The following is a 24,850-nucleotide window of genomic DNA, read 5'->3' on the forward strand; positions in this document are numbered from 1 at the left end:
ATTCGCATCCCGATATATTAAAAAATAATAATAATAATAACGTCAAAGAAATTGTGAAAAGATGCCTGTGGCGGGCCTGCGTCCAGGAGACCTCAAAGCACCTACAGCCTTAAAATCTTGTACAAAATTACTTCGATCCCCAAGGATTTGAATCTGGGGTTATTTACTTTAAATTTCTAATTAGTTTTTTTTTTGTAATTAATTTTTAGGCTAAAATTTCACATAAATTGTTTTTAAAGGGATGAAAGATTTCTCACATCCCATCAAAAAATTAGCTCTTCACTTAAACTCTATTTTCTATGGGAGGGAGAGGGGAATTTTCACTTTGTTCGAAACGGAACTCGTAACGTGTTTTTCAATCTGATTCTTTCTCACAGACGATTAAAATCTTCGTGAATCAAATAAGGTTGTGAAGCAATCTTCGGGGGTTGGTATGAGTCAGCGAGCAGGGGGCAGAGCCACCTGATAAAAAAAATAATGCAACAAGTTGTTAATTACTCCCTTGTGAAAATACAAAATAGTTTCAGTTGAAAAAATTCGTATGTCAAATAATAAATAAAATATTTAACTAATTTTACCCACTATCGAAATTTTAAAAAACGCAATCCAGTGATAAAACTGTATAAAAACTTATAACTACGTAAAAGTCGCATTTATAGGCTTAACAATACATGCTGCCTCCTTATCACTGCCTAATTTATATTTCTAAAATAATAATTTTTTGATATTCATTTTTTATATAGGGGGGGCGCCAAAACGAGGTCTTGCCCCTGCTCGAAAATGACCTAGTTACGTCCCTGGTCCGAACTTAATTTTGGACGTTATACTTGGACTGAGCGGTTCAGTTTGGACTTTCTAACGGATGTTAAAATAACATTATATCTCTGGATTAGCAAACAGGACTTCATGCATTGGTCGTTGTAACGGAAAGGTTGTAGTAATGGAAGGTCGATCTGAAAAGCGTTGACTGTATTACATACAAATTATCCTACCTTTGCTGCTTCATCTTTTTAGCATTTTGTCCCAATGTATCTTTCTTTTACTCGCCATAATAAAAATTAGTTTGCTTGCGTGAAGTACAGAACTTCAACTATCTTACTATAATGCAGTTTAGATTGCAGAAAAGAAAAAATCCTTCTGGAATAGTTTAATGACCAATATCCGGTAGTAGACCACATCGGAAGTGTTTCCAGTACATTCAATTTTCCAGGATGGGGAACTAAAGCAATCTGCATAATGGTCCAAGTCATAAAGTTTGATTAGTACTCCTAATTGTACACCTGCATTTTTCTTTTGTCCGATTTTTTTTTCACACGGTCATCTGCTTATCCACTCCCAAATGCCAGTTCTTATCTCTTCTCATTGATTCTAGGAAACCGGCTCCGGCGGCCTGGATCAAAAGGCTGACCACTTGTGTACTCTTGAGTTTTGAGGGATCCTGTGGTGTTAAGCCGTTTGGCAGCAATAGCAATGGAGAGAGCGGGTTATGAAAGAAAGAAAGAAAGAAAGAAAGAAACAGTTGGGGCCTAAAATATATTTTGTTAGAATTTAGAAAAAGAACTTTTTTCAACTTTAAGATCGCTTGGAGCCCCTTGAAAGTCTCGGGGCCCTTAGGCACCCGCCTAAGTTGCCTATTTGGTAATCCGGCCCTTGATGACACGTTCTAGGAAGATTGGGCGCCGCAGATTGAGCGCCATCGATTGGGGGCTGCCAGTTGGGCGCCGGGAACATTGGGCGCCGGGCATATTGGGCGCCGAGCATTTTGGGCGCCGGGAACATTGCCACCGAGCATTTTCAGCACAGTGCACATTGGGCCCAATTTTCCCGTCACCCAATATGCTCGGCGCCCAAAGTGCTCAACGCCCAATGTTCCCGGTGCCCAAAGTGCTCGGCGCCCAAGCCCAAAGTTCCTGGCGCCCAAAGTGTTCGGCACCCAATGTTCCCGGTCCCCAATCTTCTCATTTCGGTTATGACAAGCTTAGGCCCATCATTTCGCTAGGGGGAGTGGGAGCAAAAGCAGTGGCGTGCAGATCAATATTTTTTAGGGGACTAGTTGGTTACGGTAAATTACGATACACAAAAGTAAAAAGATTTATAGATATATTATCTTCCCTATTATTATCAACTTCAGTGTTATGCTTCAAAGTTGATGAGCAACATTGCTCACTAAGATGAAAATCTATTCTAGTTTTACCAAAAGTTTTCAACTGAGTAATGACTTGGTAGTGTCCTTGGGTTTTTTCGTGACGAATCGTTGCCTTGTGGAAATTGCTCATATCTGAAAATCCATTGGCATTCAAGACGCCTTTTTCCTTTTCAAAAAGGACGCAGGGCCAGCAAAATAATTTTTTTCTTGACTTACAAGCAGTCAGTCATTTAACAGTCTCAAAGTAATCTTTCTTAAAATGCCGATTGTAATTTTTTAGCTTCGCAGATATTGCTAGGTCAGGATGAGTAGGCCTGCTCTGTGAAATTATTTGAGCTTTGTCTTGGTCAAGTCAAAGGTCCGAACGAACGGATTGCGAGAACGTCCAGCAGGCAGCAATTCTCTTCCGAGCTCCGGGACAGTCTGTGCTGTTGCGCATGCTCCTCAACTACGTCCAGTTGGGGACTTGTTTTTTCGACCGAGTCCCCTTCCATTACAAAAGAAAAACACAATGGACGCAGGAAAATAACTTTGACTGGTGAATTTGTTGTTTCCTGAAGCTCACATAGAAACCTGTACACTAGGTCCGTTGGTTTAAAAAATGCATGAAATAATCAAATAAGCTTTCGAGCGAACGCCAAGGATCTTAAAGCTATATGAGATCTGGGGAACAGGTTCTTAAGAGCTAGTCCCTCGGCAAGTCCATTTAAGACGTCGCACACAGGGGAGAAAGGGAGGGAGAGGCAGTAAAAGAAGTAGCGTTTTCTAATAAACTTGTTTTTCTGCTCACGTTTTTTCTTAATAAATTATTCTGCAAGGTAATTTTTTTGAAGGGGCAAATATTTAAGGGACCAGCCTAGTCCCTCTGGTACATGGGCGGCACGCCACTGAGCAAAAGTGAACCAAAAAAATGAAAATACCAGATTTTGCCTGACACCTGACGTCACTGCGGGTCAAAAACGTCGCTGCAGTGCATTATGGGAACTGTAGCAAACGAAAATCTCGTACTGCAGCGCATAAAAGAACTTGCTTTTATGCGGCTTATAAACACATCTTTCAATTTAAAAATGAGAGATTTTGGAAGTTTTTGATGAACGGTTCATTTTTATACGAAATACTCTATTATCGTATTTTCATGGATTTAAGCCTCTTTGATCCTTATCAGAAACAGGTAGCGCTTAATTTTTGTTCTATCTTCTATCATGAAAACTATCCCATTTTACATAAAACACCTTAAGAGGAGCTAAAAGCGATTTTTCTACCAACAAACGCTTGGCAAAGCATTTAACTTCTTCGCGACCAGCTGTTGTCAGGGTGTTCTTCTTCAAAGATGCTCCTATTTTAAAAAATAAAATATGTGATTCAAGCATGTTCTTCTGACAACAAAATAAAATTTAAAACTTTTGTAGATTGCGTTCGACGACTCTGACCGGTCAACCGGTAAGTAGCTTGTTCTAACCACAGCGTTCTATCATCTACCGGTAACATCATCGGTTACTATTTAAAGATGTTGATTGGTCGATTGAAGCACGTGATTTTTAGCTGTCACGTGATTGGTTAACCGGTAGCTACCGATTGAGATCGTCGAACGCAAGTGTAGAATCACCTCATTTCTTCTTACAGCTTTTGGCAACTCGAGATAGGGAAAGTGTAAATATTTATGTTTTCTCCAGGAAGGATGAACTGTTGGAAGTTTTAAGTTTCATGTTGAAAACAAAGATTTAATTTATAAGGAATCTAAAATGCTAAACTTATTTCTCTCCGCGTAAAATAAATTTTGTAGGCTCTATTTTGTGCTCTTTTTAATAGGTTGTAAATAAAAAAACATGACTGCAACCGAAGAACCACGAAAACGATTCAACTACATCTATAGTTGTAATATGGGTTCTAATTTTCGAATAAAAATGTAAGTATTATTGTTGCTATTATTATTTGGGACTCTGTTTGTGCTGTTTATTTTTCTTTTTTTCCCTTTGGTTATTTGTTTTGTACAAGAAATAGCAGTTTGTTCGAAAAATGTCAAAAGACAAGAAACCAACATTAAATTTCGTTCCGGCTTTCAAACGTTAATGAATAATTTTCTTTTTCCCTGTGACAGAGTATCTATGCTAGATATTTAGAAAATTTTCCAATTGTTTGTGCCTATTTATAAATTACAGTTTTGCTTTTAGACTAGGAATTACGAATTCATTAAAACTGTTTCTACAACAACATGTCTAAATTTGTTGGAACTTTATTCATCTGAGTGAAGCTGATAACTTGATTGCCATATATATCTTGAATCTTCAGGATCCCAATTCTGTATTACTTTATGGGTAGCCTGTGAATCAATCAATCTTCCATGTTGATGCTCCAGTTCTTTTTTTTTTTTTTTAATCAAAAGCAACAATCAATTAGGGAGAACAATCAGTTGAGATTTCAGACATTTGTAGATTTCAGATCAGCAGATTTGTGGTGCTCCTCTGTAATAATTTTTAAAACATTTAAATTGTAAAAGTCCTTGTGGCAGAAAGCTGCTGACACAGTGACATTGTCACAGAATGAGAAAGAGTTAGTGCAGAAAGATTTTGCACTAAGGGGGGAAAAAAGGAAAGGGAAAAAAAAAGTCAGCAATAAAACTATTCTGCAGAACAATACCAAAGGATCTGTTTCATGGTAAAAACATTTAACTGAACTATAAATTAAGGAAAAGTCCTGATTTTCTGTGAAAAACAAAATACAGTGAAATCTGTGTAAGTTGACCACTTGCGGTGCAGTACTGTGGTGGTCAATTTATAAAGAGTGGAAGCGATTTTTTAATTTTTTGTCATTTTTTGCTTCATGTTTTGATTTTTTGACTAATTGACACTTACTCTTTCTGTTTAACTCACTCTTATTGTTTAACATTACTTTGAAACAATAATTAAAAATGTTATTCAAATATTTTTGTTTTTACTATATTCGACACTAGTTTTAGAAATTCCATATGTGTCAGCTAATTTTCTCTGGCTTTCTCTCTTTTCCATTAATTTTTGTATTTCATACTTTTTATCAATCTTAAGTTCAACTAACTTCCTTTTTGAAGCCATTTTGTGTAAAACTTATAACACAAATCACAACAAGCCCAGTTCATAAAGGCAGCTGAAAATAGAAATGTCGTATCTCTTAATGCCTTGCACCAGAAATAAGTAACTTTACTCTTTAGCACAATTCCGAGTGCTGCCACAAAACATTCCAACTGGAAGAAAAGACTTTGCACTTTTCTACTGACACCTGTTTTCATTGAACAGCGAGTAAAAAAGGCTATCTCAAGTAGAACAACAAAAGAAAACCAAGTTTGGAGAATAAAGAGCAGCATATGCTGCTGTTTTATTTAGTTGGTAAAATGCTGGTCTGGCATCAAAGCAAAATTATTCTTGGAAAGCTATAAAAAAATAAATAAAATAATTTGCTTAGTTAAGTTTAAAAAAATTAACCAAGTGGTCAACTTACAAAGGTTTTTTTACTATACTCCAAACCAAATTTAGTGTATATTTGTGGTCAAGATATACAAGTGGTCAAGATAGAGAGGTTGTCAAGCTACAGAGGTTTTCCATAATTATATAAGATAGGACTAATTCTGTTCCAGACAAAAGTGGTCAACATAGGCAGGTGGTCAACTTATAAGAGTGGTCAACTTTACAGGTTTCACTGTATTTGCAACATTTTACAAAAAAAAAAAAAAAAAAAAAAACTTCGGTGAACACCAAATCGAGCAGTCATTGGTGACTGGTAGCCTGCAACATCGGAGATCGGGAGATATGGCATAGATGAAAGCCGGTTTAATCAGAACTTCTCCCCACGTGGAGCGATTTTAAAGCAACCTTGTGTTAATCTATAGCCTACGAGGATGCACGCTGTGGTTGGTCAAAGAAGAGTGTTTTCGCATTGGCTTCGCAACGCACATGTTTGTGTGAAAGACTTGTGCCGACCTATTTTCTTTTTGAGCTTTTTCTCGTCTCTGTTGAAAAATTGATTTAAGCTCTTAAAAAAATGGCTTATTTGCAGTGTCGTGGGTTGAAGCAACAGAAAACAGATGGAATATTTGATAAATTGTGTGGTATTTTGAGCTGACCAATTGTTATTCAGATAGGGGTGCTTATATGAATGAAAATCTTTTCTCTTTGGAGGAGTTATAGATTTTTTTAAAAAAATTCTTTTTTCTTCATATGGGAAAGAGAACTTTTGTTTGCTCCAGTACTTGATTTAAATTCTTTTTTTCCCATGAAGGAGAGGGCAGGGTGGGATTTCTTTTTTGCTTTAAATGCATTAATTTTTACTTTAAATGTTGCATTAAATTTTGCTTTAGTACTTTAATAAAATCCTATTTTCTTTTAGGGGATGGTTGAATTTTCGATTTGTTCTGACTAAAATGTGTTTTTCAATTAAATTTATTTTCCTTTTGGGGGGAGGGTGATACTTTGTTTATAATATTGTGTATTTCCCCCCCAAATCTCATGCATGTTTTAGTTAGGTTTTTTTTTTTTTCTTTTTCAAACTGTAATGCATATTTTAATTAAATTCGTTTTCCTTTTGGGGGAAGTTACTTTGTTATAATGGTGTAATGCATATTTTAATTTAGTTTTTTTTTATGGGAGGAGGAGGGGTGATCCTTATTTATTTTCGCTTGTTTGCGATGTTTTAGTTCATTCTTTTTTCTTTAGGGAAGAGTTTTTTCCCTCCGAACTGTAATGCATATTTTAATTAAAAATTGTTTTTTCTTCGGATCTTATTTCTTTGAATATTGAATAGGCGTTGCATCTGTATTTTTCTGGTATTAAGAACTGCAGATAAGTGCTAAGAGATTAAAACTGAAAACTTAAATATGACAGTGGTATCTCTGTTTAAGCAATCACCCCTGCTATAACATAATAATTTACATTTAGCATAACTTAAATTAGCATAATAATTTACATTGCTTTTGGTTAGATTTGATTTTTTTTCTCCACTTACCAATTGCTGTTATCATGGTGTTAATATTTTTAACCATATAGATTTAACTCAAGGTCCCCTTTTTTCTCTAGCAAAAATTTAAAATCTGTTGGAAGCCCTGATACTGAGCTTTAATGCTTTTTGTTTTTGTATAAATGAATTTACTTAAACAAGAAGTTGTGCAAAATTTGTTAATAAATAAATAAATTTTTCACTTTTGAAATGAATTGCAGTTTAGTTTGTCCATTGGTTCATTTTTCACTTCACGGAACCTTCTTGCAAAAAGAAATTTGGTTCAAAAAAATTTGTCGCAGAAAGTAAAATAAAATTCTGACAGAGGGGTAAGAGTAGGTACCTCAAAATTTTCCAAATAAAAAGTAGGGATAAAGGGAAGGATAGAGGAAATGTTTTGGGTAAGATCACGGGGACCTCCTGACCTTCCATGGGGTTCTCATAGTGTCCCTCATCATGTTACTCACATGTAATTATTTTTTCAAATCTTGTAGTTTGATTTGATTTAGAATGCCCAGTGGAACAACTTCATTGAAAAACATACTTTTTAAATGTAGGTAGCCATTACTTACATAACTTTTTAAAAATAGCTACCAAAACTGCAAAAGTAGCTACCGTTTTTTCTGTGACTTTACTAGTCAGAGACAGGACAAAGACAAGTTCCAACAGAACGAAGACGGCTCACTCTTCAAGAGCATAATTGGCTGTTTTAAAAAGGGAATATTTCCTATAACTTAAAACACTGGATTTGGAGTGTCTTGTCCACTCTCCCAATTTAGTCCCTCGTGATTATTTGTAAACTGTTTAGGTTTCTCTCATTATGAAAACCATCCAAGGACCCTACAAGCTCTGAAAGTTAACATTTGGACAGAAATTTCCAACTTACCTACTTCTATGTTAGAAGGGATCATGAGAAATTCCAGAAGTCAACTTAATCAGAGAACAGACAATAGGGGCTTCATCTACCTAATGTGAGATTCAAAACTGTGCAAAACAAAACTTTTAACTAAAATCTACACTGTTGAAAAAGTTATGATTAAAAAAATTGGTTTTATTGAGTTTGGAAATGAGGAAGCTATCTTGCCCAACCTGGACATTCAATAAATAATCAATGAAATAATATGGCCTTTTTGTCTTGTTTCTTACAATCTGATCTTAAGTTTGATGTTTCTTAAAGTTTTTTTTTTTTTTTTTTTTCATTTAGCTTTTTTTGTAATGCAATATTTATATTAATTTTATACAGTGGGACTCTTGAAGGCAAGCCTGAAAAGCCAAACTACAGGGCATTAATAAATGATCCTATTTTAAAATACTCAGGACTTTCGGAAGATAAATGTTCAGACCTTTATGTAACCTGTCAAGTATATGCAGATAACAAACCATTAGCTTTCCCTACACAAACTTCATATAAGCCCTTCACTACAAGGTGGAAGTAAGTTTTTTTTTTTTTTTTTAACAATATATAATTTTCTTGATCATTTTCCATCGTTTTGTTTTGACACTTAACATTAAGCATTATGAGTTCCTATTTTTTCATGAACTTTATATTCATCTTTGATAATTTTATCATGATATATTCAATATTTATTTCTTCAATTATGATATTTTCAATATTAAAATTATATTAAACATGGTAATATTCTCCGTGTGGTGACCGGAGAAGAATTGTCCCAACATAGTCCATGCGTGTCGTAAAAGGCGACTAAAATGGATACCCAATCTAAGGAGTGAGGGACCTTGCTGATGGATGGATGGCATCTGGGTTGTATGATGTCTAAACGGTACCCTCGAGGAACCGGGCGAAACCTCGTTTTAATTTGCCTTGAACTCATACAGGGTGGTTGTGCGGATGTTGACCTTTTACCACCGCCCAGTTCCTAGCTCCTTTGGAGCTGGATACCGGCTTGAAGGAGTGAACCAGCAACCTTGCTGCTGGAGAAGGTGAAGGGTGCAGATCTGCAACCCACCTCGACTGGTGAGGGGACATTTCTGCAACCCACTGACACTGCAGTAGGGGGGCAGGGGATGCTCATTTATGCACAGAAATGCAACAGGCGCAGGTAGGAGAGGAGAGGCTGTTACTGAAGGTGAAAGCCACTGGGCCAGCCATTCCTGAGAAGGTAGGAGAAACCAAACATCATCAATCGGAGGTTTCAACTCCTTCCCCTGCACAAGCTGCTGCATCTTAAAGAGTAAGGACTGGTCAACCACAGTCCTATGCTCAAACAGTGTGTACATTTAAGATGGCTGTTGTGAAAGAAACCTTTCAGTCGGAGAATTTATCTCCCGATGACATTGAATATATTCAGCTTGTCTTTCTAAGGAAGACAGACCTGATTCTCTCTGAGGATCACATGCCAGAAATGCAATAGGCTTCTTACCAAAAATAGTATTAGGAAGGCTTTTGATCTTCTTACTGGACTTTACACCTTAAAGAGTGGTACCTTGCTATAATAGGTGTCAGTACTGATTCAATTTGCAGAGGTTACCGCTTTAAGGAGGAAACTATTACTCACCCTGTGTGATTGTGAAGTATTTTCTGCCTATAGGTTTGAACACTTTGATCATCATTTGCTTGAACAATGCAAGATTCATGATATATCTATTAGGTGTTTGCTGAATACTGCTTCAGCTACTGGTCTGTTTTAAGACTTCTGTTTGGGGACTAGTACAATTGACCTTTGGTCGCAGTGCTTGGTTCGGTTGAGCCCCCCTTCCCTTCATTTCATTCTTCATTTCATTCATGGTAATATTGTTTATTTATAATTAAAAAGAAAAAGTTATGTGCTATATTTTTATTATGTATTAATCATTATTAATATAACAAAGTAGTAGAATCTTCCTTTTTAATTTTATTTTATATTCATAAAATTATTAGTAATGTAACAACTTTATTTCATAATAAAAAGGCCTAATTAAATATTAAATGTTGGTCAGAAAAAAAGAAATGTCTTATGAATGTGTGTGCGCCATCTTAATGCATATTTGTTATTTCTGACTCATATAACTATGTAAAAGTAGCAAATTGAAGGAAAATGAGTAAACAGCTAGTGCAAATAAACTCCATTAAAATTGGTAAAAATATAAAATGAAATATTAGATCAACTTAAGGTTTCTTTCATTATTTATAAGTCTGCACATTGTAATAATAATATAAGAAAATGAGTGATTTGAGGATGCATTTACTATTTTGAAAACTTTAGTTTGTGCTGATTGAAAATATCCAATTTATATCAAAATATCAGATGTTTTTGATATTTTCAAAAATATCATGATATTTTCGAACCCTGCCGTCATTAAAGATCAAAATTGGAAAAAAAATCTGGTTGCCAGTGGCAAATGGAAGCAAATTTATTAGACGCCATGTGTTTTTTTGTTTTGTACTCGCCACTTTTTTTGTGAATCAAAAAAGTTACAAATTTACTTTATTGTGCTACTAAAATATAAAAAAATATCGGTCTTACTTAAAGTTAATATAGAACTATATATAATACCATCATTGTCAATCAATAACTCAGATTAGGCTGGGGAAAGTGCCGAGAATGCTGATAAAATTTTAAATTGCAACTTGGCAAGTGGCTACTACCAATATTTATCTTTTCCAGTCATCCATTAAGTAACCTTACTTACAAAAAGATCTGATAATAAAATATGACTTTGAACAGTTTCACTATAAAGCAAAGCATATTTAAGGTAGTTTTTCTAACTTTAGTAACTTTTTCCTTTTGTTATTAAACTTTCTTTTGTTTTAATTTTTTCTATTATATGTGTATATATATGTAAATCTAATGTTAAATTCCTTTTTTTTATACCTTTGAATATTTTAGTTGGAATGAATGGTTAGTTTTACCCGTCAAATTCTGCGAGCTTCCAAGAAACGCTTTGTTGGCATTTACTGTATGGGACATATATGGACCAAATCAAAGTGTACCTGTTGGTGGTGCTACAGTGTCTGTGTTCGGAAAGTATGGGTAAGTCTCCCTTTCATGTTGAACATCTTTTTTTTAGTACACTCACTTGTAACAAGAGCGAAGGGACTGCGCTGTGTGCTCATTAATAACTGAGTGCTCGTAAAAAACGAGTTTGAAAAAATCATGAGTTCATCCACACTTGCTTATTATTATTATTTCTATATATCAATAGGCAAGGCGTTTTCTTTCGGTACCGATGTTTTCTCTGCTTGTGAACCGATATCCTTCATTATTTTTTTGTTCAGTAGCTATTGCCGAGTTTTGGTGTCATCAATAAAAATTTTTGAAATCGAACGCTAATTAATGGAGACATTAGTTAAAAACGCATTTTCGTCCTAAATGGGTCTTTTTACGAGAACGGATGGTCTAATTTTTTCAAATTTGATATGGTTGGAAAGGTCTTTAAAAAATACTCTTAACAAAGAAGTTGTCAGGACGAAAAAGGTCCAATAACCTAAATCCACTAGAAAAAAAGTTATAAGCATGTTTTAGTTAGCGAAACGTAAAAATTTTAATTTTATCTCTTTTCCATTGTTGAAATTCATTGTTGGAAGCTTGAAACAATAAATTCATTTTTTAAACCACTTTTTCTACACGAAAAATGTATTTTAGTGCTTCGAGTTTGGTATGGTTGGAAAGCTCGTGAAAAATATTTTGAAACATGTCCAACCCGGTTTTACTGTTCAAAAAGGCCAAGTGGCTAAATTGACTACAAGAAGTGCTAGAAGCGATTAAAAGTTAGTGAAAATTCATTTTTATTTGCTTTTTCACACGACATAATTAGCGTGAAGAAATTGCTGGATAATATTATGTGTTTCCATTTCTCGCATGCTTGAGAGTAAAGAAATGAAATTCTTGCATTTGGTTTCATTATTGAGGCTTTTGGGTAACTACGGGCATTTAAAATGTTTTCATTTTGATTATGTTTTTGCGATTTTACTATTTAAATAAATCATTTTCCGGAGTGAGGGAGGACTTTCAGTTTTGATTAAATCACCTTCTGAAAAAAAAAACAAGCTCCCAATAATACCTGCATTTGCTGTCACCACACACTAATCTCCAGGTGACGTCCAGCGCTTTTGCATGGACAATTATATGTTGCTGCAAGTAGAATTCATTCATTTGACTGTTGGAAATTTTATATTTCTAACGGCAAGGGTCATGCCTACTTTTACAAAGAATATTGTTTGTACAGAAGTTTTACGTATTAAAGAGTTTTGTGGCATCATTTCATTCAGGAAGACTTCCTTAATTGTGAAATTGGTGAACTTTATCCATTGGTGTCAAAGGTTTGGCACCAATGCCACGGCGAGAACTATATTTAGTTTGCATTCGTAAAAAAAAACTAGAGAAATGGCTATTTGCAAGGAGCTGACTACGAATGACGTCCCTCTTTAAGGTGGGATTCATTAAATTGTAATCGTTCGTGACAAGGGGGAGGAAATAAATGACAAGAGTGACATACAATGCGGGGAATGTGACGTCAAGCGTTCTTTTTTTGATAACGTTTATGATAAACAGTGTGACATGTGGCAAAGGGAAGAAGGGGTACGGTGCAGTGTGAAACTTTGTGACAAAGGGAAGAGGGATCAAACATTTTGCAAATTGCATTAGTCAGTAATCCCCTAAACCATAAACAAATTAAACACGATTTTTTAAAATAAAATTGCACTATTATTGCGACCTCCAGTGTTTTTGAATGGACAACTTTTAATGTAACATGTAAGATTCATTCACTTTACTATTTGAAATTTTATTTCTAATGGCGAAGGTCAAGGCAACTCAATAATATTAAACTTTTCAAAAGAAATATTGTTCATCCAGAAGTTTTACATATAATTTACTTTGATGTACTTTGCAGCATTATTTCATTCCGGAAGATTTCGATAATTGGGGAATTGGCACTCTTCATCTATTGGCATCAAAATTTTGGCACCAATTGCAGCGCAAGAAATGTTTTTTCTTTGTACATGTAAACAAAGAGTAGGGAAATATATATTTGCTTACGGTTACCACAAAACAGTTGCAGTCTATGAATGAAGTCCCGCTTCAAGGTGAGGTTCACGAAATAGTAACAGTTTGTGACAAGGGAGAGGAAAGAAATGACAAGAGGGGCATACATTGGGGAGATTTGTGACAACAAGCCTTTTTTTAATAGAAACGTTTATGAAAAACAGCATGACATGTGACAAAGGGAAGAGGGGGTATGGTGAAGTGCAAAACTTTGTGACAAATAGGGGAGAGGTTTGAAAATGTTGAATAGTGGGACATCAGTTATGCACCGCCCTTAACCATAAACAAACCACAAAGACGACCTTTTTTAAAAAATGTACTATTATTGTGACGTCCAGTATTTTGAAATAGACAGTAATATGTTGCCACGACTAGAGTTTGTTCATTTGTTACTTAGAAATTTAAATTTCTAATGACGAAAAAGCAACTTACTCAATAATAGTAGACGTTTTTTAACTAATATTGTTCACACAGAAGTTTTATGTATAAACTGAGTTTTGACTTCATTTTATGCAGAAGGATCCCAAAAAACTGGCAAATTGGCAATCTTTATCCATTGGCATGAAATTTTTATTTCCAATGCTAGCGTGAAAAATGTTTTTCCTTTGCATATGTAAACAAAGAGTAGTCAAATATCTATTTGCATAGGATTGGCACAAAGCAACAGGGCATACAAAATAAAATTATTCAAGCCAAGAATTTGACGACCACACTAACTTCTCAATAGGGTTGTTTCCTTCTGTCAAAACTACTAATTTTAGTCATTGAAATTGGTAAAATAAGTAAAAAAAAAATAAATAAATAAATAAAAATAACGTGGAGCCTGAAAAAGTTTTTATTTTCCCAACAGTTATTTTTTATTAATTTTTTTAAATGTCCAATTTTGGAAATAAGGCATGGTCTTTATGTTGTTACAAGTGATGTACTTTTTCATGCTACTTCATCGCCGCACTAAATGTTTACGCTTTGCTATCAACCACGTTTCCAGGTTACGATAATTTGCGATGTGCACTAATGGCATCAGTAAATGGCATTTCATTGCTTTTGATTCCATGTGCAGGAGGGTAAAAAATGAATTTAATCTGCACACCGATTAAAATAATTCTTAAAAAATATTAAAAGTTTTCAAATTATTTAAAAAATTGTTAAAACCCATGTTTTTAAGCATGCTCTTTCTGGAAAAAATGCTTTTAAAATTTTGGAAGCGACTCCATTACTGAAATATCCCTTTTCATCCATTTATTTTGAAATTAACGGACAAAAAGCAAAATTGGAATAAATTATTACTGTGTGGTATTGTGTGTGTATAAAAAAATTGTATGTTTCCAGATGTGCGGTAAACATGAGTAAGAGTAGAAATTAAAATGTTGGAAATAGTTGAATTCATGCAAGTTTTCCGAAATATTCATTTATGAAAATAGTCAAATTTCAACCACTGGGGGAATACTAGTTATTATTATTATTTCTAGTAAATTGGCTTTGAACTGCCTTATTGTCTCATTGTATCCATCTTTCTTGTGTTCCTGAAAAAATTGACCCTCAACTTCGAAAAGGAATTTGTTTTTCCGTACACCAAAAGCCAATGATATGAAGGTGGTTCAGTTTCAAATTCTTCATACTTAAGGCAGTGAGAAGCAAAGTGATGTAAGTGAACATTTTCATGTTTTGAGTAAAACGCATTTAAAGATAAGGTCCTAGGTAAGCTTTCATTGAAAAGTTTTTCTAAATGATGCTACTATACCTACCAAAAATACTAGTACTATCTCGTGCCCCAAGACTGAGCAGGGTTCACCTACCATTTATACTGGTTATCTCCAAATTTTTAATCTTGCCTCTTACATCCCTTTGCTTCTTGCTGCCTCATATGTTGTTATCGTCGCCACTTTCATTATTTTTCTTATCTGCATTTTCTTGAATTTAATCTGCAGTATCCTGGAAAGTATACCTTGGAAGTGATACCATATTTGTGTCAACAAATATTTATTATTCAAATGCTTCTCTATTGCGCGAAAAATTTGAAAGAAAAAAAAGGACCGTCATTACTTGTGCACTTGTTCTTTAGGATGTATGACTCATTTCTAACTTTCGGTTGATCCTAGAAATTATAAACTGAGCTGAAAGTCAATAAAAATATTATGAATCACAAAAATATTGCCCGCTTTAAGCGGAGGTTTGCTCGTTAAAAGCGGGTTATGCTCCCATAGACTTTACATTGTACCAACAAAATTTTCCTGATTTCCTCGCTAAATCCAGGTTTTCGTTAAATCATGGCTTGTTACAGTGCGTTGGACTGTATACTCTTTGTTTAAAGTGTCTATTATTTACGTTTTGTATTTAGGGCTCTTCGACAAGGTATGCATGATTTACGTCTCTGGAATAATGTTGAAGCTGATGGAAACTTGAACACAAAAACTCCTGGAAAGACTGATTGTGCCAAAGAACAGATGAATAAATTATCTAAGGTTTGAGTATTGCCTTTCATTAACAGATTGAATATATATATATATATATGTATGAAAAAAAAATTCTTTCAGTGTTTTTTTTTAATCATAATTAATTTCAATATTTTCTAAATCATATGTTGCTTTACCAATATGTTTCTAAATTGTATCTGTGTGAGCAGGGACATGCTTAGAGTTTTAGCGGTCCTGTGGGAAATTTTGTTTTAATAGTCGATTGCTAATCAGTTTTGTTATTTATGTATTATTTCCTGAAACATAACACATTTCATTAGCAGTTTTTTTTTTTTTTTTTTTTTTTTTTGAGGAACAGTGGCAGGATTTAGCCTTCCTGTGGCCCTAAGCTATTTCAGGTTTTAGGTCTCTTTTGTAGTCCGGACAACTTTTCTGTTGGTAGCAAAAAAATGCTATTTTTTTAAAGCCCCCTGCCCCCAACTATGTTGTAGTCTTTTTTCCTGTGATACATAAGGCCATGCCTGACTTTCTTGTGTCATTTTATTAATGCGCTGTTCTGTCCTTCTTGAATTGAACTTAAGGCTGCTCTTCAGTGAGGAAGGAAAACGACCTTGGTTGAAAGTGGTCTTTTTCTTTAAACGAGAGCAGTGTTCATCAATGAAGTGATTGACACTTCAACAACCAATAGAAGAAGCGGTGACCAATGAAAGTGTGGATCATGTGACCTTTTGATAAATTAGTCCTCAACTGGCTTCAAAATAAAACAACTTGAAGGTTTGTATGCATTTACAGTGATTGCGAAGTAATTGAATTGGTGGTGTTTGGAATCAACCACTTTAATCAAATCCTTAAAAGCAGAACAAAACCCAGCACTAACACTAAAAAGCTGCCCGATATCTGAATCAAACATGCCGCTTTAAAGAATCAAGTATACAGCACTAACCATTTGTCACAGCCATGTGGGGCAGTCATTGCAGTCTTTTTTTTTTTTTTCTTTGCCTTCTTTTAATATTTCCCCCCCCCCCTTTTTTTCCCATAAATGACAAAAGGAGTTGAGGCAGAGTGTTGCACACTTTTAGTGAGTTTTTGAGTCAAACAAAACCAAGCGACAGGACTTCTGCGCTCTAAGCTTAGTCACTGATAGCATTAACGTCAGAGTAAAGAGGTGTGACTTCTAAGAACTATATGTAGTTTTATGACATTGAAAACAGAGTGTGTAAATTAGTTACTCCCTATATGATTCATAAAAGCAGCAATCGCTGTATTTCGTTTTTAGTTACTTGATTCTTTTATTTATAGCTAACAAAGAAGCATCGAAATGGACACATGATAAAAGTGGATTGGCTAGACCGATTGACTTTTCGAGAAATTGAACTTATTAATGAAATGGAAAAACGCTCTTCAAATTTTATGTTCTTAATGATTGAATTTCCTACAATAACAGCTAATGGTGCAGAATATACAGTTGTATATTTTGAAGAAGTAAGTTATTTCTTAATTGTTTTTGTTTTGCTTTGTTCTCTAACTTTTGTGTTATTATAACCATTTTATACAATTATAATGATTAATTTCTTTAACTTCTGTTTATATTACTTTTTATTTGTGTCTATTTTATAGCCATTTATACCATTTATACACATTGATTAATTCATTCATTTTGAAGAAAAATTACTCACCTTAAAGTATAACATTTATGTCAGTTTCTGTACAAGATTAAAATAATTTACAAATGCAATTCACAATTAACAAACTAGCATTAGGTCACAGAAAAAGGAGAAGAGAAAAACATAAACGAAGAATTTAATATTTCCAACCATCTAGTTTTAAAATGAATGAGAAACATGTTAAGGGGTCATCTGTGAATCACATCACACTTTGAGAGGGAGGGGTTCATGAAAGTGAGAATTTAGGACAGGGGAGTAAGGGGGGGTAACAAGAAATCTCGAATGTATGCACCTCTCACTATTATTTTTTCCATTTCGTATTTGGCTGCACTAAATTAGAGAAATCTTTGGTTTCCCTAATGTTTAGCTTTTCCTTTTCTACTGAAAGAAATTGAGTCAACAATACTTTAAAACGAAAAGAAAAAAAAAACCTTGCCGAAATGTGCAAGTAGCTAATTGGTTTCAGAGATGTATTTGACTCACTTTATCAAGACGCCTTTTGATGTAAGGCAATGGAGCTGATTTCTTTCTCTTCGTTCATGCTTTTTGGGGAGAAAAAAAACACACACACACACACACAATTTTGACTTATAGAGTCACTTTAACAAAGGAACTTTGACGACAGTCGTGAAATAAAATTCAACTTATTGAATATTTTGACTCAACCAAATTCGGCTTATCGAAAATAAATTGCATTAATTCTCCATTCAGTTAGACAGGAATAAAGATTCAAGATTCACTTCAGCTTATCGAAGTTTTTGGCTCATCGAAGTTCGACTGACCGAAGTTTCACTGTATGCTGATTTTAAAAAAATTCCAAACTTCTATTTTACAACCAGCACAAATTGCCGTTACATTTTCTATTTTTAACCTTAAATATTGTGCTTTTTACAAAATGTTTAGTTGCATTTAACAAACATAGCATTTTTCTGTATGAAGATGATAAAAATGATTGTTTAATTAAAATATTGTTGATCTTTTTAATGCATTTAAAAGTTTTTATTTCATTGTAACTCATATGTTGCTAATACTCCTCATTAATAAAAGTTGAATAAGGGATACAAGAACAAAATTCATATGCCTTAATATCACTTAAACACATAAATTAATTTTCCCGTTGAGATAACTAATTTCTCTTGTATTCTAAGTTATGTATCAAAGATTTATTCTTGTGCCTTAATTAATAGGATGGAGATGATCCTTGTCAGGGCAACAAACAAGTCGAGATTGTGATGGTTCCAGATCCTGAAATTTCTACTGTAAGATTTTTTTTAATGCTCAAACAATTCCTTATATTCATAATTATCAAATTCAAAAGTCAAAATCAAATCAAATTGTATATAGTAGTTTGAATTAATTATAATATGGGTCAAATATGTCTTGGAATATAGTGGTGCAGTGAAACTTCTCTGGAGCGACCACTCTCCGTTCCTGAAAAAGTGGTTAATGGAGGTTGATCGCCCTTAGAGGTCATTTTTAAAAATGCAAAAAAAAAAAAAAAAAATAATAATAATAATTTTAATGGTTCCGATGCAGCTTCAACTTTCTTGAAAGGACGACACAGTTCTTGAGAAAAACACAGGAGCTTTATTTACACTACGTACAGGAAAGATCGTCAACAACTGCTAAATTAATCATCAGCAATTAAGCAAACATCAATCAACACCGTAAAATCAACCGTTACACACGTATTTAGATCCAAATACGAAAAACAACACAGCGAGATGCCTCGTAATAAACAGAGCTAATACACTCTCAATACAACTTCTCAATCGAGACTGACTTTTTATGCCACAGAGGCTATTTATAAGTCCTTGAAAAGTTTCCACAATGTTCCATTGAGAAGTTTCAATAACATTCTACAAATATCTCATACTTTCTTTTTATTCATTCACAAATTTTATCAATGAAAATAGGGGAACCGAATATTTTAGTCAAATGTTAGGGGGTTGTATATTCATTACAAGAAACTATTTACAGGTTACGTTACAACAATAATTTTGGATGAAAGATAATGGAATAAACGTCCAAATTTAGCTAGATTACGACAAATCAATCTCAAAAATAATTACTATTTACAGAATTTGTAACAAGAATAATAAATAAATAAACTAACTGCACCTACAGAAATTATTTATGTTCTGCTTACAGTATGTAAAGGATATTTAAATAGAGAAATTCGGTGCCAAGTTTTTTAATTTGCCGGTTGTTAGGAGAGGTTTCGATGGTCTCTTTCAGATAATTTTTAACATTGAGTGGATAGGGAGAAAAGTCTGTTTTTAAAAATTGGTCATTAATGAAGGTGGTTGCTAAATAGAGGTGGTCGCTAAATAGAGATGATCGCTCATAAAAGTTTCACTGGATTTCTTTTCTCATTTATGTGTTGGAGTGCATTCCATTTAATGTGATGGCATCTAATGTGATGACTCATGACCAATATTTTTAATTTGTCTTAACACTGAAACTTTTCCATTTTGTGATAAATATTTTGATTTATTGCTTTTACGTACTTTAAAAAAATTAGTTCATGTAAGACATATAGTCATAATTAATTTAAATATTTTCCTTCAAACATAACTTGCTTATACCTGTACACAGTATACAATCACTAACTTGCTAAGATTATAATTTTTCTGAAAACTTGATAGGGTTGACTGATTCTCAGTTCAATGCTCTATATAAAAAGGTTGTTTTAAGTTTTTTTTTAAATAATAATAATAATTCCTGTGTGCATTTTGAGTTAACTTTATAAAAATTTTATCAATCTTATAAAGTGCACTTCTTTGATAGTAAAAAAGTTTGAATAAATAATAAAATCAAATATCCAGTACAGTTTGAAGATAATTATTATAAATCCAATATAATGAAGGAAACTGTTATCGTGATTGATAATTGTAGATATTTAAGCTATTATTTTCATGCAAATGAATCCCAATAGTTTTGTGTGATCATGATTTTTGTGAAAAATCTGGTTGCGTTAAAAAGCTTTTCATGAAGTGAACTTTTCTGTGATAATAGATTTAATTATAGATATTGTGATGATAGAAATAAACTCTGATAGAAATGGTTCACTTTTTTGTGTATGAAAAGAACTTTAGAAGCTAAACAGTTAACCCTTTTAATTTATACAAGAAATTATAATTGCTGAAATTATTGCTTTGTTTACTTCACAACTGAATTTATTTTTCTACTGTAGTTTGAAATTTATTCACTTAACCCTGAATGTTATGCATCTTACATTACCTCACATATCTCAGATACCACCAATTTAAATCTACAGTATCACTTCGATTTAACGATACCTGATTTAACGATTTCTTCAATTTAACGATACATTTCACTGGTCCAGATTTAACTGCAGACTGTATCTTCACCTTGTTTTAAGAATAACTTTTTCCAGTCCCTTGACAATCGTTAAATCGAGGTTATACTGTATTTAAATAATTGTTTCAATGAAAGTATTTGCCTCATTTTGATTAGAATGTGTTTATTTGTATGTCCCCAAAAATGTTGTCAAAGTACATCAGTAAAATGTATACATTGCTGTTTTATGCAGCATAATTTAGTGGAAGCCAAACATCACAAATTAGCCAGAAGTATTCGAAGTGGGCCTAGTGATAAAGACTTGAAGCCAAATGCTGCCACGAGAGATCAGTTAAATGTAAGTGTATAGTATGTCCTTCCTTTATCGAATGCTTAAAAAGAAACAAAATTTGAATTGATTGCTGAAACTTTTTTTTTTTGCTTGTTGATGACTGTAATTTATGCATTGATGTTTTCTAATCATAGCATTAACATTGATATTCTTCATTAATGTAGAATGTTAATTATACAGCAATCAGTTTTTTTTTTTTTTTTTTTTTTTTGTAGTAAGTTACCGCTCTAAGCCAGGGCTAAGACAGAAACACATAAAATACACCTCCAGCTCAGTTATTCCATCTGAGAACTGCAGTTTCGTGCTTTTTAGCACTTAGCAGCCCGGAATAGGAAGTAACTTAGCTGTAAGCGGAAAATCTCTTAAAGGAGCCAAGAGAGCCAAACAAACTGGTAGCTAATGTAGAATTAGCACCCCAGACGAGTGACCGCAACAGTGGTGTGTTTCAACTCATTGATTGTGGCGGCGCGAGAGCAAAAGTAAACGTCGGCGATGCAGTTTTGCGAGGCCCTTTTAATCATAAAATATTGTGAGACAAATAATTGAATTCATAGAATTAGTTTTTGTACTAACTATTGGCACTTAGGGTTCCCAATTCACTTAATTGCTGGGACAAAAACATTTCGTGATTAGTAGCACAGTCAAAAAGAAGTTTTTTCGTGGTGGGGGGAGGAGCCGGCACTTTGACTGTGGAAAAAATTACTTGATAGAAACGGGGGTCTGGGGGTTCTCCCCCGGAAAGATTTCGAAATTTGTAGTTTAAAAACGCCATTTTGGGCTTTCTTTGCTGATGTTAAGGTAAAAAAGGTACAGGGGGTCTCGGTGGAAATTTCTAGAAATTGAAGCCTTAAAAATGCAATTATAGGCCATATTTATTGACTTTAGGGTCAGAGACTGTCCCAGATCGATTCTTTAAAAAAAAAAAAAAAGTCAAAACCAATTTCCTGCAAATTCTCGAAATTGAAGTTTCAAAAACGGAATTTTAGACAAACTTTGAAGATTTTACCGGAAGGAAGGGAGATCCCTCGAAAATTTTTGAAAATTATGGTCTTAAAAACTTAGGAATATTTTATATTCAGGAGCCATTCCACTTGAACTTTCTGTTAATGAAGTTTAAAAAGCCTAATTGCTTATGATATAAAAGAAAGGCGATATGGGGACCCTTGCCCGAATATTTTCTGAAATTCAATCCTTAAAAATGCGATCGTATTGCCATATTTTGTAATATTACGCTCGGTAATTTTTGAAATTCAAGCTAAAAAAACGCAATTTTAAGCGATTTTCGACGCTGTTGAGCATTTGGGAGCTTTAAGCTGGAAATATCGCGAAGTTTAAGATCTGGAAACAAAATTTCAGTTGCTCCATAATGCTTTCGGTGTGTGTGTGTGTGTGTGTGTGTGTGTGTGTGTGTGTGTGTGTGTGTGTGTGTGTGTGTGTGTGTGTGGAGGGGGAAGAGTTCGGAGGAGCAGCATTTTGGATATTTTCTTACTTTTAGATGAACTTAGGAAACAAAAGAAAAAAGAAAAGAACTGAAAAGAAGAGAAAAAAGAAAGGGGGGGGATAGAGTTAGCTGATCAATTAGCTGTTGCCAATGAATATTTTTAATTCAGGCCCCGACAGAATTGGGCCAAACATTTGCTAAGGCTGACTCTATGCAGTCTCTCCTGCACGCACTATTTTGATTACTTTTGCGTCTGTTATATTTAATGAGAGCTTCAATCGAAAACATGGAAATATCTTAAAACTTCTGAGAATTTTGCGAGGCCCTATCTGCGCGAGGCCGTCGGCAGTTGCCGACGTCGCCGACGCCTAGCGCCGCCACTGATTGAAGGCAAAGCTCAGTTACTCGGATGAAATAACTGAGCTGGCGGTGTATTTTATGAATCAGTTTGTTTGCTTTTTTATTATTTTTGTGGTTTACATTTATCATTCTACATTTTAAAATCACTTATCTACTTGAATTCAGGCAATTTTGCATTATCCACCAACAAAGTCTCTATCATCTGAAGAGCAAGATCTCATATGGAAGTTCCGTTTTTATTTAACCAGTCAGAAAAAGGTTTGTGTTTTTATTTATTATAAATGTTATTATTTTATTTATTTAGTTCCTGTTCCTGGTTTCCAAACATATCAAAGTTTTTTTGTTTTTTTTCAAAATTTAATGCGAGTTTGTCTATACTATCACAGCAGTGCCCACCTAGGTGGGGTCATGGCACAGATTGCGCCATTGAAATTTTTAGGGAGGTTGTTGGAGGAGAATTTGTCTCCTTTTTAGGGGGCCTCTTGCTTTTGGGGGATGGTCGCGATATTTAGGGGGGTTTGCCTTTGATCTTAGGGGGTTAGGTAGGTACCCTTGACTATCATGCCACAAAGCAATTTTCAGGAAAACTCTATCAATCAATTCAAAAACAACCACCAAACATCTGTTTTACTTTGAAACCAGATCAACCTATGCTTTTACTATTTCAGCAGGGTACAAACATTATTATAATAAATTGCATTAGCCTCATCGGATAACATTTATTGGTGGGGACCAACTTTAACACTGCTAATTTCAAGCTGCTTCAAAAAGAAAAAAAAAGTACAAGAAATGCATACATAGTAAAAATGGATTAGCATTGTCATTTAATACATAATATTAAAAACTGAACCATCTTGGATCAGCATATTTCACACAAAATAAAGAAACTTTTCCTAGCCAGTATAATGCCAGTAGTGTGATAAAAATAACTGTGTTTATTTTCCTCTCTAGGATTTTTTTCTAATGAAGTGTTAAGACAAGACAACAGGATTTAATCATTTTTGTGTATTTTGAGCTTAGTTAACCTACTGAAGCATAATTTTGACTCAGAAATGGGGGGTCCAGGGATTTCTTCCTCGGAAAATTTTTGAAATTATCAGGGTTCGTACGGGTCATGGAAATCCTGGAAAGTCATGGGAAAAAAATAAACGAATTTCAGACCTGGAAAAGTCATGGAAATTTATTTCAAGTCATGGAAAAATGTCCTGGACAAAGAGAAAGTATCAGTAACTAAAGGAGCATTAGAAATCTTGAGTGATTTAACAGTATAGCACATAAAAGCTATTATAAGTGGAAAATTGAACGATCCCAAAATTAAATCTGAATTTTGAAATCTCATTGCATCCACTTCTGTCGCAGTCGCTTGCCTTTTTTTGGATGTAACTTTACTGCTTGGGCATCACTTATTTTAAATTTACTGTTATTTTCGACACTTCTTATGTTTTATATTCTGTAGTAGCGAAATTTCACGTTCTTAGTTTTGCCACGCCTACTCAAAAAAAAAAAGCAATTCAATTGCATCCGAGTTCGATTTCATCACTTGTAAGAACTTTATTATTAAACTTATCAGAGTTTATCTTAATTTGTTGAAGATTTTAGAAAATAAAGATCTTTAGTCAGGCGATAGAATACAGAAAAAGAGAAATTCTAATACTTTAAAACATTAGTGCCCAACATACGACCCGCAAAACTAATCCATGCGACCCACTGCTACATTCAATGTGAGGAATCAAACATGTACTAAAATTTCTGCACCTATTAATTTATATGCATTTGAAAAAGTGCAAATAAGTAAACAAAACTAGTATGCTTTTGAATCAGAAGATTGACTCATTACTAAATGGTTTTTTCAAAAAAGATCTGATTTAGAAATATAAAAAACTATACTATGTGGCTTTACTTTAAAGAACCAAAATACTGTCAAGTAACATGGATGATTAAATGCACTGTCGACACTAAAAGGCAACTTTTGAAGAAAATTTATTAAAACTTAGTGATGACTCATTCAACCTTTGTCAAATTCAATATCATTCTGCCTGTTTATAAATAAAATATCAGACATTTAAGAATCATCATATTCGTTTCAATGCATTTTTACTTTACTTACATTTATATGATGAAGACAAATAAGAATAGTTTAGTTTTTTAAGTGTACAGTTATATATTTTCCATTACGAGTAAGTGCTTCAATGAAGCTGTGGCATTCATGTAGACGTTTTGCTAA

General features: G+C 33.9%; 1 protein-coding gene across 1 annotated transcript in view; it reads left to right on the forward strand.

Annotated features, from left to right (window-relative positions):
• Positions 1–3,968: 3,968 nt before the first annotated feature.
• The window catches only part of LOC129223770 (phosphatidylinositol 3-kinase catalytic subunit type 3-like), a 78,458-nt gene continuing 57,576 nt past the window's right edge, over positions 3,969–24,850 (forward strand). Inside the window, exons 1-8 of the mRNA XM_054858130.1 lie at positions 3,969–4,052; positions 8,352–8,540; positions 10,936–11,079; positions 15,431–15,554; positions 16,806–16,988; positions 18,358–18,429; positions 20,727–20,831; positions 22,792–22,884. Coding sequence (XP_054714105.1) covers positions 3,973–4,052; positions 8,352–8,540; positions 10,936–11,079; positions 15,431–15,554; positions 16,806–16,988; positions 18,358–18,429; positions 20,727–20,831; positions 22,792–22,884 — 990 coding nt within the window. The 5' untranslated portion in view covers positions 3,969–3,972. The remainder of the gene's footprint in view (positions 4,053–8,351; positions 8,541–10,935; positions 11,080–15,430; positions 15,555–16,805; positions 16,989–18,357; positions 18,430–20,726; positions 20,832–22,791; positions 22,885–24,850) is intronic.

This window comes from Uloborus diversus, chromosome 6 (assembly GCF_026930045.1).
Source record: "Uloborus diversus isolate 005 chromosome 6, Udiv.v.3.1, whole genome shotgun sequence".
Classification (NCBI taxonomy): Eukaryota; Metazoa; Arthropoda; class Arachnida; order Araneae; family Uloboridae; genus Uloborus; species Uloborus diversus.